The sequence below is a fragment of the Aquarana catesbeiana genome, linkage group LG01 (genome assembly GCF_042186555.1).
Source record: "Aquarana catesbeiana isolate 2022-GZ linkage group LG01, ASM4218655v1, whole genome shotgun sequence".
Classification (NCBI taxonomy): domain Eukaryota; kingdom Metazoa; phylum Chordata; class Amphibia; order Anura; family Ranidae; genus Aquarana; species Aquarana catesbeiana.
Window position 1 is genome coordinate 981,859,124 of NC_133324.1, and position 18,382 is coordinate 981,877,505.

Consider the following 18,382-nt stretch of genomic DNA (forward strand, 5'->3'; position numbering starts at 1 on the left):
GGTGATCCATTTCCTTCTATGTTGGGGTTTAAAAGGGGAAAACGGTTCTGTGCAAAGGACAGGACTGATTCAGCAGAGTGCTGAAGTATATATGTGAGGGGTGACCAATGAGAGAGATGTGCCATTGCCCCTAGCAACCATGACAGGTGTAACAGGTCCCTGGAGACCTCCCAGGAGCTCATGGTGTCTGAGGTCTCCCAGGATGACTGTGTAGCCACCCCGGCGGGTGAGAGAGAGTCTTATAAAGTAAAAAGTGATGTAATAAATATCCCACAGGCTCAAGCTGGTAATGAGCTGGGACAGCCTATGAGAGTCAGGAATGATAATGAGGAATGTATTTCTGACAATGTTGATGATGGTTTTTCCATAGCAACCACCATAGCAACCACAGGCGGTGCCGCAGAGTTGTCCCTGGAAATCTCACGAGGACTCCCTGTGTTGGAGCCGGCGGGGGTCCAGGACAGCTCTGATACTGCTCAGGTGGGACACAATGGGGAAAACAGCTGAAATGATGGAGGATGAATTATCACAATGTGATGTGGGTGACAGTGACTGGTGCAGGATGCCTGCTACTAAACCACTCTGTCCACCTGTGTCTCCATGGGCAGAGGGAGCCGTACTACGGAGTGCTGGTGACTGGAGCACAGACAGGATAGACTGCGAGTTTTGTCAGTTGCCTCTGAGGTGGAGGTCTCTAAGTGTCTCGGCCTCTCAAGTCTTGGCAAATGAGCCCCTCCACGTCGTTAGTAAGGTGCTGATCAGGACTAATGTTGCTGATTCTGATGGAACACTGGCTCTAACACTGAGAATCGAGCAAACCCTGCCAATCGCTTGGTTCTCAGAGCTCCCTGAGCAGAGAGCTGGTGACTGTCAGTCGCTGCTCTCTGCTCTGCCCCCTCCTCACTCACTTTAGTGCTGGGCTGTGGAGGGGGCAGAGCAGCCGGCTCAGGTTCTCGATGGCTCACTGGGAGCCTAAGCTGGGTGCTGGTCCAGGCATGTGGGCCGATCCCGACCATCTCGAGCATGGACTGGCTCTGACATCAGCCGACAGCGGGCTTCAGCCCGCTAAAAATGGTTCACAGGAGTGCAGAATGAACTGTGATCCACAGGAGAGGTACAGCCAAATGAGCTTTCACTGTACTTCTCCTTGAATATGCCAGACAGATTTTCCTCTAAACTTATCAATCTGCTTCTCTGTGCCAACACTGCAGTACACCCTTCATCCAATTTATAATCAATTCTGTTTTGTTTTCCCCCTAGGTTGAGGATGTGGCCAGATTATTATATTTTCGTTTCCAATAATTTTTATTGAGAATAATATAAAAAGAAATACAGAGATTAGCATGTATAAATTGCACAACATATACAGTATAAAATCAAATGGGGAGAGAAGAGGGGGGGAAGAATGGGGGGAGGACCACGTATTTCAGCCTATGAGGTCTACAGAGCTCCCATGAACATTCCATGTCATGCATTATTTCTTTTTACTATGGGGATATCTATACGTCTGTACCCATTCACTCAGATTTTTACAACTTGCATGTGTATCCAGGCTGTAAATCTTACACAGTACATTTGGGTATATATTTTGTTTGTTATATTTATTCCTCGATCCATTCCTTTATCTTTCTCTTTACTACATTAAGTGGAGGGGAGGCGCGCCTCCGGGACCCAACCGCCCACCCCAATTGGGGTCTCTACTGTGGGTCGGGGGCCCCAGCCCCACACCTCCCCCCCCTGTTACTTATATTTCAGAACTTCCATATCTGTTTTTATAATAACATCTTAGGTGGGAGGGCCTGCATAGGCTGTTAAAAGAATGAAGCAGCTAGTAGAAGAATGTAGGGGTAACAGAGAGAAATGTAGAAGAGGGGGAAGGGACAGAAAAAGAAAGAAAATAAAGGAAGGGGTTTGGGAGGAGTTCGGGTGGAGTGCACCCCAAGGGATCCCTCTCAGGATCCGTTAATTTTCAAAACCTGTTGATAAATAGGATAACCATGGTTCCCAGATTTTATCAAAAGCCTTCTGTTTATCTAGAAGAATCGCTGTAAGGCGTTCATTAATCATGACCCAAGTCAATTTTGCTTTAACCATTTCAAAAGGAACGAGGGGTTTTTTCCAGGATCCCGCTACCGCTATTCTAGCTGCTGTGAATATAAAGGATATGAGTTTCCTGGTGTGGCCAGGTATTCCTTCTACTGGATCCCCCAGTAAGGCTTGTTGTGGGGATTTGGTGAGATTGACTTGGGTCAGTGAATATATGAAGTTATAGATTCGTATCCAGAATCGTTTGACCTTAGGACAGGTCCACCAGGTGTGGTACATTGTGCCTTCTTTGCCGCATCCTCTGAAACATAAAGGAGAGGCATCGGGAATGTATGTTGCAATTCTCGTCGGGACCATGTACCACCTTAATAAGACTTTGTAGTTTGCTTCTATCAGGGAGGTGTTAATATAGCCTTTCGAAGCCATCTGTGTCATTTTGTACCATTTATCAGTTTCTATCGCCATCTCCAAATCCTGCTCCCACCTTAGCATATAGGGTAATTTCTCCGTTTTGGAGATTAAAATGCTGTAGATTAGTGATATGTGGCCTTTGTGTTTATCATAAGACCTACATAGGTATTCCATTGGGGTGAAAGATAGAATGTCGGTTCTACGCTGTAGAGCATGCAGGAAATGAGCTATCTGGAGATAACGATAAAACTCTGCATCGGGTAGTTGAAACTTTTCTATTAGTGCTTGTTTCGATAATATACCTTTATGATCGCACATGTCAGCAATGCGAATCAAACCTTTGTTAGTCCACCATGATAGGCTTTGGGGGTTAAGACCTGGGGTGAAATCTGGGTTCCCCGCCAAAGGGGCCATGGGGGAATGTATTGAGCGGAAAGCAAAGGGTTTTTGTAGTCTATCCCACAGATTCATTGAGAAGGATAGTGTGGGACACATTAAGGTTGGTCTGTCTTTCATATTAAGCCACATCATATGGCTTATGGGTTTTGTGGGGTAAGGGGCAGATTCCATTGTCATCCAAGACGGGGCTGGTGCTCCAGAGTGGGAGCGAATTAATTGAGCCAATTGGGCTGCTTCGAAATATTTTATCAAATTAGGGATTCCCAGGCCTCCCTTGGTTTTGGGGGCATTGAGAGTTAGTTTGTTCACCCTAGGTCTTGTGTTCCCCCATATGAATTTCATTATTTTTTTCTGAAACACCTCTAGATCAGATCTGTTGATAGCAATCGGGAGGGTCCTGAACAAGTACAACAATCTTGGTAAAAGATTCATTTTTATGGAGTACAGTCTGCCGAACCATGATGGGGGGCTAGCAGCCCACCTTGATAGATCTGATGTCAACCTCCCATACATAGGGGGGTAGTTGGCTTTATAAAGGGTCTGTATGGTGGGGGTTAGAAATATACCTAGGTATGGAAGTTTATCTTTCTGCCATTTGAATTGGAATGACGCTTGCAGTTGTTGGACTGTCTTTAGTTCTAACGTGAGATTTAAGGCCTCGGATTTGGAGTGATTAATTGTAAGACCCGAAAATGCCGAGAAGCGACGCAGGATTTGGAATAGAATGGGAAGAGAGACAATCGGTGAAGAGATGAACATCAGGATATCATTGGCGAACAGGGAACATTTCTGTTCGCCATTTCCACAATGTATGCCTCTTACGTCCTTATTGTTTCTAATTTTGATCGCTAGGGGCTCTAATGCTAAAATGAAAAGTATAGGTGACAGAGGGCATCCCTGCCTTGTTCCTCTATGTATGTTTATTGTGTGTGATTTATATCCTTTTATCTGAATTTTAGCCGTAGGTGTATTGTATAGTGCCTGTAGTATTGTTAGGAAATGGGGCCCAAACCCGTATTTCCTTAGTGCATAATATATATATTCCCATGTAACCGAATCGAATGCTTTGCAAAGATCTAATGAGAGTAGCATACCCTTCCGTGTCCCAATATTGTCCCAGTTAGAGTTAAGCGCTGATATGATATCTATGGCCCGTCGGGTTTGATCTGGGGCTTGTCGGCCGGGGACGAACCCCACCTGGTCTGGGTGAATATAGTTGGGCAGGAAAGTGTTCATTCTGGTCGCTAACACCTTGGTCATCAATTTGAGATCTGTATTAATTAGCGATATTGGGCGGTAATTGGCTGGGTCTCCATGATCTTTCCCCGGTTTGGGAATGACTTGTATAAGGGCTTAATTTTCGTATGTACTTAGTGTGTCGCCTTTCCTTACTGCGTTGAAGAAGGAACATAGATGTGGGGTCAATAAGGCTGCGTATTTTTTATAGTAGTGGCCTGTGAAGCCATCCGGGCCAGGAGCTTTTGAGGGGTTCAGGCTTTTGATAGCTGCTAAAATTTCTCCCTCGGTGAAGTCTGCTTCCATTAACTCTACATGTTCTCGTGCGACTTGTGGTAGTGAGATATCATGGAAGAAAGCGTCTGCTTTTGTTTTTGGAAATGGATTAGGTTTGTTGTATAATTTAGTGAAAAACCTTGAAAATTTTTGTGTTATCAATTGGGGGTTTTGAGTGTGTTTCCCTTCTTTCGTACGAATTCTCGGCATGGCTGAGTTAAATGGGCGGGGGGTAAGTTTCCTTGCTAGGAGGGTCGTAGGTTTATCTCCCCTGGAATAGAAACGATGTCTAGCCCAGCGGAGGTACTTTTCTGCTCTAGTTGTAAGACTATAATTTAATGCTGACCGTGCTATATCTATTTTGTGGCGTAAGTCTAAATGGGGATTAGCTTTTTGTTCCTGGACTATTTTATGTAATTCTTCTTCCTGTTGCTGTATCTTTTGCATATTGTTTCTCTTGTTTCTAGAGGCTATTTGAATTAGTCTACCACGAATAGTGGCTTTGTGTGCTGCCCAGTTAGTGCCGGGGACGTGGCGCTAGGGTGGTTGTCGATGAAATATTGCCGAATATCTTTCTCTAGTTCAGCGTAAATTATGGGGTCATTTAACAGTGAAGCATTAAGCCGCCATGATGAGGGTTGTGGTCTCGTCCATAGATCGGATAATGACATTAGGACTGGTGAGTGGTCGGACCATGAGTTAGGGACTATTTCAGCGGAAGTGATCGACGGCAGTAATGCGGATTGTATGAATAGATGGTCTATACGGGAATATGTTTTATGGACCAGGGAGTAATGTGTAAAATCTCTGGTTGTGGGATGAAAGTCTCTCCATACGTCTACTAGATCATGGGAATACAGCATCCGAGCTAGTTTGACGCCTTGTTTGGGAATATGTTTCACGGTAGGTTTATGCATATTAGACCTGTCCAATATTTGATCCAGAGAGACATTACTGTCTCCTCCCAGTATTACTTTGCCTTGTATATGTGGGAGCAGGGTTTTCAGCATATTTTCGAAAAATGTTACTTGACCCGTATTAGGCGCATAATAAGATATAAGTGTGAGAGCACTTTCATTAACTGTACCCACAACCATGATATATCTCCCTTCTTTGTCTTTTATGGCCATGTTTGGGGTAAATGGAACTCTCTTGGCAATACAAATTGCCACTCCTCTCTTTTTATCTGGTCCATTTGACAAATAAAAAGTGGGGTATTTAGAACTCAGGTAACGGGGGGCTGAAGTGCGTGAGAAATGTGTCTCTTGGAGGAGTAGGATATCAGCTTTCATATTATAGTAATTTTGAAAGGCCTTAGCGCGTTTCGTGGGGGAATTTAAGCCCTGAACATTATGTGTTAAAATGCGAGTATGAGATGTGTGTGTTAGTGAGCTTATCATCATGGCTCGACAGTCTGTACTTGCCCGTTGTAGATGTCTGCCAACTCCGTCCGCCTGAGGGCGTCTTGATATGATTCTTCACTATTCGGACTCTGGGGTGCACTCCGGGAGGGAAGGGGGAGAAAAGAGAAAGAAAAAGAAAATGAGAAAACAATGTTGGGGTAGGATGAACTGGACCATTGTCCACCCGTCTCCCTAGAAAAAACATATATTAGCATCTGATATAAGGTCATAGATATATATTTCAAGGTCCTGGAGATCATAATCTCCGTTTAGTGGAGCGAGGTTATCGCCACCCAATCGGTGACGGCAAGCTCGCTAGAAAGTGGCATGCGGTTTCGCCACGGCTCTTTCTGTATGGAATGTTGTTCCTGTAAGGAGGGAATCCTGACTAGAGTAATGAACTAACATCTTCTATTGGCCTAAATCCCGCTAGGTTTGACTAAACAGGACTGAGGTATTATTTGCATAGAACTAGTAACACCTGCACTCTAAGCTAGCAGATATTAATAGATAGATTTCAAACAAAACTCTCAAAAACTCTCAAAACTCTCAAAAAATTCTCAAAAAATTCTCAAAAATTCTCAAAAAAGGGAGAGAGGAGGGGGCTATGTGCCTCCAAAAATAAGGAAGTCTCGTTAATGTTGTAATGGCATAATAAACTGGTTCAACCATAGCCAACCATATGAGTTCCAAGTCCCCTAAGGGGTCTTCGCTGCGATGGAATTTGTCACCGGGAAAAAAAAATGCTGATCAATAGGGTATTCAGATCCGTCAACCGTCTGGTCCTGTTGCTGGGTGTCGTCTTCTTGAGGAATATCGTGAACGTTGTTGTTCCCACAAGGGTGAGATTGCCCGATCCAATTCTGGTAGAGATTTTGGGGAGGATGTTTCTCTGGAGATTAAGCCTAGGCTCATAAGGATGTCTTCCCCATCTGGAAAATTTGTAAAAGAATGCGTTTTCCCCTTAAAGGTAAATGACAAGCGAAAAGGAAATGACCACCGATACTTAATTTGGCGGTTAGTGAGCTGCGCCAATAATGGCTTCAGGGCCCGTCTTTTTTGGATAGTCATTTGTGAAATGTCCGCGAAAATCTGTATTGGGTGACCCATGAGGTTGATTTCATTTTTACCGCGGGCTGCGGTCATTATTTGCTCTTTAATTTTATAAAAGTGTGGATTGACGATCACATCCCTCGGGGGGCCATCTTGTCTTGGAGCAGTCAGTGCTCTATGGACTCTGTCGATTTCCATGTGCTGCGGCGTAATGTCAGGGATCAGATCTTGCATTAATGCATGCACTGCCTCTTCCAAATTTGTTACTGTTTCTGGTAATCCGCGTATGCGGAAGTTATGGCGCCTGGATCTATTTTCTTGATCTTCGATTTTGGCGTTGGCTTCATCTAACTGCTCCTGCAGTGAGGATATCATGTTTGAATTCTGGTTGACTCTCCGAACTGTGCCATCCATTTTAGATTCAATTTGATCCAGCCTCTCTCCTATGTCATTAAAGTCGTGTTTCATTTCAGCAGTGATTGATTGACATGCTTTGGTCAGTTCTTGTTGTAATAGTGCTGAGAAGCGAGCCAGGAGGACAGAATCTCCTGAATATGGAGCTGGAGGTGGGGGAGGTTGCTCACTTGCTGTGCTGTTTTGGCTCAGGGCAAGTTCAGCTATTTCAGCCATATTCCTCTCCATAGAGGACGCTGGGGAGATTGCACCATCTATTTTCTCACCCTGATATGTATGGGAGGGGGATAGAGAGAAGTGTGGGGACTCACCCTTCTGTGGCCTGATCGAGTCTTCCTGTGATTGGGAAGAGAAGGGGTCCCGTACTTCATCCATGTCTGCATCCGCAGAAGCGTGGAATGAGGTTCTTGCTGGGGGGGATTGAGTGTTCTTCGCCCCGCTCACCTGCCTCACTGCATGTGTGTCTGTCCTCCTGCCGGTCGCCATCTTGGATGGGGGGGTCCGCGCTGCTGTGTTCCCAGAACGGAACGAATAGCTTGTTTGTGGGGGCTTTTTTTTTGCTGTGCCCCCTCCTCTGCGATTCATCGCTTGATCCTCAGTCCGGGAGTGAGTGTTGCGGCTTCCCTCCCGCTCGTTTTTGCTGAGAAAGGCCGGTGGCTAGCGGAGCAGGTCAGAACATGTCCGCTCCCGTGCCCGCGCGCATGCGCACTAGATTATTATATTTTATGAATCCAAAATATGTCCTAAGGACATAGGAAAAGTAAATACATTTTTTATCTCTTTGAAACATCACCTTAAGAACCGGACCATAAGTGGCTACTTGAAGCACGTGAGACGCTTTGTAACCTATCAGTTAAAGGGAAATAATCTCTCTGTGAAAGATCCTGAACTTTTTCAACATTGTACATTTTTTTTTATGAACATCACCGACGATATACAAAATAGGATAATGAAGCTCGTATCTCGTGAGAATGTCGGTAAAAGGTAATCTAATCTTTGGTTGTGCCGATTATTCTGACTTTGTCATTTCTTAGAACTTCCTGCAATGCTGTACCCTTCACATCAATTACAGGTTTGAAACCTTGATGACTGCCTCCAAAACTCCAACCGAATGCCGCTGGAGGTAGCAAAGGAGTCCTTTCTGGAAGCTAATCGGGAAAGCCCAAAATAAAGAGAATTTGGAAGTGAGCACCAAGTGTGATATTATATATTACCTGGAAGCAGTTCTGGTGCTTAAGCATCTTCAGAGACCAGGGGAGGTTAAGAACATGACAGTAAGTAAAAAATGTTACATAGTAGGTAAGGCTGAATAAACACAAAAGGCCATCCAGGTTAACCTGCACATGTGTCAGTATCTATATTTCCCATATCCCTGTATGTTGTGTTCTTTAAGATGCACATCCAGTAAGTGGTGCTCTTTTTGTTTTTGATCATTACTTCTTGCTTACAATGTCCAAGTTTAGATATTTCTTGAAGGAGTAGGCCACGAACTGATGCTTTAGCTGACCGTCATGCTCCCATACATTCCCAAGGTAACCTACCTGGGCCTCCTGAAGGATTCCCTACCTTCAGGTTTACAAAATGCCTGTTTCAGTTTTTTTTTGTTTCTTTTATTATTTTTTTTCTCTTTTCTTTTATCAGGTCCTTTTTTGACCTGCCTACATGTTTGAGTTTGGTAGGTTTATACTACCTTAATGACAAATATTTAATCACTGTCTTCATGTTCATTAAGAAATGTTTACATATGTCTCTTTGCAGATTGCTTATAGTATGCTGGAATACATTCCTATGCCAGGTTAAGAAAACGCTTTCTGCTCTATTTCAAAATGTTATATGGCGTTACAATTTTCTCATGTAACATAAAGGACTTGACTTCCATTCACAAGCGCTGGTTGGCTCTGAAGGAATTCAAGGCCTCAGGGGCTGATGTGGTCATGGTTCAGGAGACACATTTTCGTCCGGGGGGCTCCTTCAAATTTGCCTCTAAAATATATCCGACTGCATTTATGGCCTCCGACCCCTCGGGAAGGGCGGGTGTAGCCATTTTGATCAAATGCTCCTGTCCATTGAAAATTACTGCCTCAACACTGGACCCCCAGGGTAGCTATGTCCTCCTGAACTGTGTCCACCACAAAACACTCCTTACATTGGTCAATGTTTATGCCCCTAACTCGGGGCAGATTGGCTTCCTCACAAAAATTCTCGAAAGGTTACATTCCTCCCCACAACCTTTTACAATATTCGGAGGTGATTTCAATTTATGTATGTCCCCCAGTAAGGACAGGCATGCCCTTTTCCAAAACACCCCACCGCTCCAAGCTCACAAATTGTCCACTTCATTTTGGAAACTGACGCGCTCATACAACTTATTTGATACATGGAGGGTGAAACATCCCACACAAAGGCAATATACCTTTTATTCCCCCCCCCCCTGCATAAACTGTACTCCCGCTTAGACCACTTTCTAATCACCGCACCCTTACTACCTTATCTGGTTGCCTCCGAAATAGGCCCCATTACATGGTCTGCTCACGCCCCTATTACATTAGATTTGGCCATACACTCTGCACTACCCAAGACATGCCACTGGAGACTGAACGAGTCCCTTTTGCGGAATGTTGACACCAATAACCTACTCCAAATCGAAACTCACAGAATATTTTCAACTAAACGTGGGTTCTGTCTCAAGCGTATCTACCCTATGGGAAGCTCATAAGGCTTTCTTTAGGGGCGAATGCATTTCTGCTGGTTCATGAAAGAAAAGGGAATCAACTCAGCAAAAATTAGATCTTCTAGCTCGACTTCGCTCAGCGAAAATGCATTTGCTTCAATCTCCCACGATAGCACGTCTACGTACAGTAGTATCTACTCGAAACCAAATTAAGGCTTTGGATATGAGTAAAATTTCTAGAGCACTGTTGTGGTCGAAACAGCGATTTTATGAATTTGCAGATAAGCCACATAGGATGCTAGTCCAAAAGTTAAAGCTACGACCATTCCTATCTTTCCCTGACCATATAGTACAGTCTGATGGTACACCTACTTATTCTCCCCAGGAAATGTCCAACGTTTTTGGAGAATTTTATCATAATCTTTACAATTGCTTGGGTTCAGACCCGTCAACACAGTTCTCACAAGAGAAATTTGACGCTTTTGTATCTTCCCTAAAATTACTGCGAGTTTCCTCAGAGCAGCTATCCTCACTTAATATGCCAATCACCGCTGAGGAATTGGCAGATGTGATCAAACTACTCCCCTCAAACAAAGCCCCAGGCCCAGATGGACTCCCCTATATATATTACAAAACTTTCCTTCCAATATTAACCCCACACATGTTAAACTTTATTCTCCTCTTTATTCAAAGGTACCTTACCCCAATCTCAGTTTCTACATGCACATATCACAGTAATACCCAAGCCAGGCAAAGTTCCATCTACCCCTGATAATTATCGCCCTATTGCCTTACTAAATTCAGATTACAAAATCTTCACAAAAATATTGGCCAATAGACTCTTGAAATTTTTACCTTCATTAATACACAGAGACCAGGTAGGCTTTGTCCCTACATGACATGCCGGTGACAACACTAGGCGCACAATAGACCTTATCGATCTCTCAACTAAAACAAAAATCCCTGTCTTGATTCTTAGTTTAGATGCCCAGATAGCATTCGACTGACTCAGTTGGCCCTTTATGTTCGCAATTCTAGCGAAATACGTTTTTTCCGGACTGTTCATACAGGCACATGGATCCCTTTACTCTCATCCCACCTCCCAGGTAAAACTGTCATCCCACACATCCCCTACATTCCCTCTCAGTAACGGTACCAGGCAGGGATGTCCCCTGTCACCCTTATTGTTTGTCCTAAGCTTGGAACCCCTGGCTGCTGCTATTCGTGAAAGTCCCAATGTCACTGGAGTATACTTGCGACATAGAGAATACAAAATATCCCTTTTTGCAGATGATGTTCTCTTGACGCTTACACATCCACATATGTCCCTGCCATCACTACATAATATTCTAGCAGCGTTTAGCGCCATCTCAGGATACAAAATCAATACCACCAAAAGGAAAGCCTTACCCATTAATATTACGTCTCCTCAATTAACTATACTTCAACAGAACTATAATTACCACTGGTGTACCACTTCACTAAAATACTTGGGTGTACAGATTATGTCATCATACTCTTTGTTATACCAAGCTAATTTTCCACCGTTATTTAGGGAGATCAATCATCTCCTGACCCAATGGACAGCTCTTCCCCTCTCCCTCCTGGGACGTGTAAACATTCTCAAAATGTCGATTTTTCCCAAGCTGTTGTACCTATTTGAGACACTTCCAGTAGCCATTCCTATGTCACAGCTGAAGGCTCCCCAAAGGAGAAGTTTCCGCTTCATATGGAATAATGCGTCCCATCGGGTGGCGGGATCGGTGGTCATGGCACGTAAAAATAGAGGGGGGTTGGGGGCTCCTGATTTCATTAAATATTATTATGCCTCACATTTAAGAGTCCTCTCTTCTTGGACTCACAGGAAAGCACCAAACAGGTGGGCCGAAATCGAAATGAGCATCACCTCACCGGTTCATCCGTGTTACCTGTTATGGCCATCTAGTGACAAAGACATGCCTCAGCTGAAAGGATTGTGCCTAGCTCCAATGCTGCTCACTTTAGCAACATGGAAGAGATGTTCGGAGCGTTGCTCATTATCTTCTCCGTGCTCACCTCTCATAAACCTTCTCTTCAACCCGGACATTCCTGATAGCTTATCTTACGATCGTATGTTACATTGGACTGAGGCCGCGATCTTTCAGCTGAGGCATCTTGTTAATCCAGCTATGAGACATTTACTGTCATTCACTGATTTACAAAAACGCCAGATTCCAAAAACGTGTCTCTACGCTTACTTACAATTTAGACATTTTTTCACTTCTAAAAGCCCCGCTCTTTCCTTAGACAAACCAACAGACTTTGAAATCTTGTGTGCCAACGGCCCCTATGAACCCCACTTAATCTCCAACATATATAGAATCCTACACAAAGCTAGCCCCTTGAAGGTAGATAGTCATCACTACATGAAGAGGTGGTCACAGATAATCCAACGTGACATCTCTCTGTTAGACTGGAAGAATATCTGGGAATCCACCTCCAAAATTTCCTGATGTGTCGCACATAAAGAATCCGCATATAAAATTCTACTATTCTGGTATAAAACCCCAGAACGCCTACACAAGTACAACCTGGCTACCTCAAAAATGTGCTGGAGATGTAATAAAGCTGTGGGCTCACATTTTCATATCTTCTGGGAATGTTCTCTAGTCACCCAAATCTGGGCACAAATACAAAAGGTCCTGGAAAAATTGATGGGGATCCCCATCCCCCTAAATCCTATGCATTATATTTTAGGCCTTCCCATACCTAATATCCACAAACTTAAACGTAAACTGTTGTCCTTCATACTATTAGCAGCTAAGAAAACTATGGCTCTCTACAGCTTCTCCCACTCTTATGTAGACCCTTTCCATCATATCGGACATACGGAACATGGAACATTTTAACAGCCAAAGTTGAAGGTTCTTCACATAAATTCTTGCAAATATGGAGGCCTTGGGATGAATCTGATTATAGCTCTGAAACTGACAGTTCCGTTTGAGTAATAATGAATTTATGGGGTCAATGCTTCCACAGACTGATACAGACTTCTTTAATGTTGATTATATCCACTTACCATGGGTGTTTTACATTGTTTTAGACCCCCATACTAACATTGATAATCTGTGTGGATGAAGCCAAATCGTACATATGCAGGTCACCATCATTACCTGGCTGGGTTTCTTTTTTCTTTTTTTCTCAATACCTTTTACCTTTTGCATCGACCTTGTGTACTCCATTATTGTTTGCAATCCAATTTTAATGACAATGTATATTTGCTTTATCTGTGAAAGATTCTGATAATTACTTGTTATCTTGTATTGTATGGAAAAAATTGTTAAACAGTTTAAAAAAAAAAAAAAGAACAAACATTATGGTCAACGAAGAACAAACATAGTCCACGCCTTCAGACCTCAGCTTTAGATTAAGCGCTTATGGGGAACTGTATTGAATGCCTTTGCAAAATCCAGATACACCAAATCCACAGGTCTTCCCCAGTCTAGATGGCAGCTCACTTCCTCGTAGAATGTTAACAGATTGGTCTGGCAAGAACAACCTTCAGTAAACCCATGCTGATGATGACTTAAGATTTTTTCCTCAGTAAATTTTTGGATATAGTCCCTTATCATCCCTTCCAATTTACCAACCATTGATGTTAGACTAACTGGCCTATAGTTCCCAGGGATTTGTCTCTGTCCTTTTTTGAATATTGGTACATTGGAGAAAAGCCAATCAGCTGGTACCAATCCTATCCAAAGATTAGGGACAATGGTTTGGCTATAACCCGACTGAGTTCTCTGAGGACTCTCGGGTGTAAGCCATCTGGTCCTGGTGATTTATTTGTATTAAGTTTATCTAGTCCTTCCTTCACTCTGGCCTCTGTTAGCCACAAGGGAACATCCTGTGATGTTTCACCAACACTACTTCCTCAGTCGGTATACCCCCTCCTTGTGCTGTGTAAAAACTGAGGAGAAGACATTTAGTGAAATCTCTGGGTCATCCGTAACCATCCTCCCTTCCTCATCCTTTTATGTGGGCAATATGCTCTGATTTTGCATTTTTACTGTTAATCTATCTAAAAAAATTCCTTTGGATTTTTTGTGTCTATCGTAATTTTTTTTTTGCTACATTTATTGTGTTCTTACACCTCCTTATTACATTCCTTATAGTGTTTGTATGGTGACAATGACCCATCCCCTTTATATTGTTTTAAATACTTTTTTTTTTTTTTCTCTTTTAATGAGGCTTTTTACATTATGGTTTAGCCATCCTGGTTTAACCTTCACTCTTCTATATTGAATGCACTGTGTGATACCTTTTTGTTTAATAGGCTCCTAAACCATTCCCATTTTTCTTCCATGTTCAATGTTCCCAGGATTTGGTCCTGATTAATGTCATGTAGTAAAGACCACAGTTCAGAAAAAATTGCTTGTTTGAAATTTTAGTGTTCTTCTGCTACCCTCGTGCCTACCTTTTTTTTTTTTTTTTTTATGTTTTAAATTTAAATGAGATCGTTCTATGATCGCTAGATCCCAAAATGTAAAATTGTGACTGCAGAAGATGTCTCTGCGTGTTTTATCTTTATTTTGTACTCCTAGGTTTACGAGAGGGAGAAGCGAGTGCACCACAGATACGTCACTTCCGAAAACACGGCCTCTTATCCAATCATTGGGGTTCAGCTACATAAGACGGCCACAAACCAAGTAGAAGCATTTGCTTTGGAGGAAGAAGAGGAAATGGTAATATGCTAAAGAACAGGGTTTGGAGAGATGGAAAACAAAGTTGGAGTACTGATATTTTTTTTTTTTCAGTGGTTCAAAGTATACTTTGAGCAGGTAAGGCCAACCTTGCTGAAAGAAGACTCTCAGAAGAAGAAATTATGTTTGTCAACGTCTGGGCACAGCATTTACAGTGTGTCACATGACCTACGGAGATATCATGAGAGGTAATTTAAGGGTTAAAGTATAAAATTATCTGTGCAAAAAAAACAAACATGCAAGTCCCTGCTATTCAGGGCTTCTTTTGAGGGTGTTTGCCCCTCCATCTTCCTATCTATAGTAATAGGTGAGGTTGAAAAAGACACAACCTAATGTGTGTGATTATATGTCAGTATTACATTGTATATCCCTGTATGTTGTGGTCATTCAGTTGCTTACCTAAGTTTGTGGGGTTTTTGTTTGTTTGTTTTTTTTTTTTAAACTATCGATGCCCCCCACTGAAACCACCACCTGTGGAAGGGAATTCCACATCCTTGCCATTCTTACAGTAATGAACAATCTTGACAGTTTACTGTTAAATGTCTTTTCTTCTAACTTTAATGAGTGGCCATGTGTCTTCTTAAACTCCCTTCCGCGGAAGCGTTTTCTCCCTATTGTGGGGTCACCAGCACCATAATTGAAATCATATCCCCTCTCAAGCGTCTCTTTTCCAGAGAGAATAAGTTCAGTGCTCACAACCTTTCCTCATAACTAAGATCCTCCAGACCCTTTATTAGCTTTGTTGCCCTTCTTTGTACTCGCTCCATTTCCAGTACATTCCTCCTGAGGACTGGTGCCCAGAACTGGACAGCATACTCCAGGTGCAGCCGGACCAGAGTCTTGTAGAGCGGGAGAATTCTCATTTTATCACTTTAGTTAATCCCCTTTAATGCATGCCCATTTTCCTAGTTGCCCACCCCATTAATTTGTTAAGATCTTCTTGCAAGGTTTCCACATCCTGCGGAGAAGTTATTGCCCTGCTTAGCTTAGTATCGTCTGCAAATACAGAGATTGAACTGTTTATCCCATCCTCCAGGTCGTTTATGAACAAATTAAATAGGATTGGTCCCAGCACAGAACCCTGGGGAACCCCACTACCCACCCCTGACCATTCTGAGTACTCCCCATTTATCACCACCCTATGAACTCGCCCTTGTAGCCAGTTTTCAATCCATGTACTCACCCTATGGTCCATGCCAACGGACCTTATTTTGCACAACAAACTTTTATGGGGAACTGTGTCAAATGCTTTTGCAAAATCCAGATACACCACATCTACGGGCCTTCCTTTATCTAGATGGCAACTCACCTCCTCATAGAAGGTTAATAGATTGGTTTAACAAGAATGATTCTTCATGAATTGCTGATTACTGCTAATGATACCATTCTCATTACTAAAATCTTGTATATAGTCCCTTATCATCCCCTCCAAGAGTTTACATACTATTGATGTTAGGCTAACTGGTCTGTAATTCCCAGGGATGTATTTTGGGCCCTTTTTTTAAATATTGGTGCTACATTGGCTTTTCTCCAATCAGCTGGTACCATTGCAGTCAGTAGACTGTCAGTAAAAAATAGGAACAATGGTATGGCAATCACTTGAATGAGTTCCCCCAAGGAGGCTCAGGTGCAAGCCATCTGGTCCTGGACATTTATTAATTTTATGTTTTCCAAGTATATTTCTAATTCTGTCAGGTCACCTGAGGCCAGGTGACAGATGCACACCGTTGGGGTCAGGAGTGCACCGCTATGGTAGTGGACCCTATGGCTGACTGCTGCAGATGGAACTCTGGATGGTTCAGAAAAGCAGGTCCACTAGAGCACCAACATGAATCCCACTGGGATCTAGAGCATAGCACTGTGCAAGTATATTTCCTCAGTCGCAGGAAAGATGAGTAAAGCGATCGCTGCTGTACACAAGTGATTACTTCACATGGTTTACTGGAGCCCTATACAGCGTGACGGACATCTGGTGGAAGTTTTTGGTTGGATCGGTGGAGAAGCTTTTGTAGCGGTATCCTCGTAAGGGCTGCTGAGTTGGTTATAGAAATCCACCAATCACCCTGCTGCTGACCTCCCATTCACCATGTTAAAGACATTAAACAGTCAATGATTTATTTTTCTTTCTCTTTTATTGTCGGGATATAACTTGGAAGAAACAAAGGAGGTATGAGATGCCCATAAAGATTTCACTTTGTATGATATCATTCATGGCCCTAGCCTAGTAAATGGATGTTTCCTGTAGAATCCTCACTGCAGACTATTGCTTCCTCTGTTACTTGGCATATCTGACTGAAGATTTACTACTCACTGCTTCCAGATAGAACAAGAAGAATCACTCTGAATAATTCCCCTCTAGACTGATGAGGTTTTCCTGTTACATATCAGAGAGCCAAAGGCCTATACCGCCTATCTTCCATGGCTCAAAAGATTAAATAGCCCCACAGTCTCTGGAAGTTCCTGTCCACTTCTGTTCATGCTGTGCTCCCCGGCCACACAGCGTGCTACACTACTCGCTCCCGCTTCAACTTCTTTACATTACACCGACCTTCTACTTTGTATCAGAGTCCTGTGTTCCCCGGTCACAGAACACCAATCTACTTCTGACACTTAGCTAGAAACTGCAAAAACTGCAAAAGAGACCATGTTCTTATTCACTCTCTATATGATGTTTTAAATAGAGTAAAAAGTTTGCTCTCTACCACTCCTCCAAAATAGGGGGTTCTGGCCGTAGCCTATAACATATGTGAAAAAGAGAAACTATCCTTTTGGGAGGTCCATAGGTTTGGACGTCCCTAGGATAGAAAAAGACAGCTACTTTTGGTCAGAAAGGGTATTAGACGAGATCAATGTAAAAAATAAAGTATCAAAATTTTATTGTGGTTTAGATACCAAGATCATCAATAAAAAAATATTACGTTACTTTCCATGTCTGTTAGTAACTCTGAATCTTAAATGACACATCATTAAAAAAGGATACATCGAATGTCTGTTACATCGAATGTCTGTTACGTGACTCACATGTTGCGAAACGCAATATATATAATTTTTTTGTACAAAAGTTTTGGTTATACATGTAAATAAATTAAAAGATGAAACGTATTATTGTTAATGCTTCTTGAACAATGCTGGGTTCATGGCGCTGCTTTCCATACTTTTGAGTAAAAAGAACTATTGGAACTTTTCTGTGGGTAGTTCTCATGCCCAACTCAGACAAGCATTTTCTCCAGTGTTGGTAACATTATTACCGTGTGACAATGTCAGATTAGTTCTTACTACTGCCACTTCAAGAATCTCTTGCTATGATGACAACGATTTCTTCAACATTTTCTGCCATTTCTCAGATTAGTAGATTGGTAATTAAGACCCCCTCTGAGCGGGCATAGACGGGTACACGAGTACTCAGAGCGGGCAGTGCCTTTGTTGGGAAGCTGGCTGTATGTACACAATATAGTGCTGTATCCCTGCCCCCACTTACATGTCGGCTGGGAGATTTCTTGTCCGAAAGGTAAATGTAAATGGGATAATGGTGATGTCATAGCCCAAAAACAGGACAATGCCCATATATGGGAAATGATTTGTCATTAAATGGGCGGAGTGTGATGGAGAACGGAGACTAGTTTCCCATCAGGTCTGCAGAGGACACGTTTGAAAGCAGATATTGGGCTGAATATTAGATATGGATCCATTTTTTTCTGTGTCCGGCCAATCAAAAGCAAAAATGGAGTTGAAGG

At 42.8% G+C, this 18,382-nt stretch overlaps 1 protein-coding gene across 1 annotated transcript in view; it reads left to right on the forward strand.

The window, feature by feature from the left end:
* The window catches only part of LOC141129063 (uncharacterized), a 162,578-nt gene that overhangs the window by 15,051 nt on the left and 129,145 nt on the right, over positions 1-18,382 (forward strand). The window contains exon 2 of the mRNA XM_073616811.1: positions 277-437. Coding sequence (XP_073472912.1) covers positions 277-437 — 161 coding nt within the window. The remainder of the gene's footprint in view (positions 1-276; positions 438-18,382) is intronic.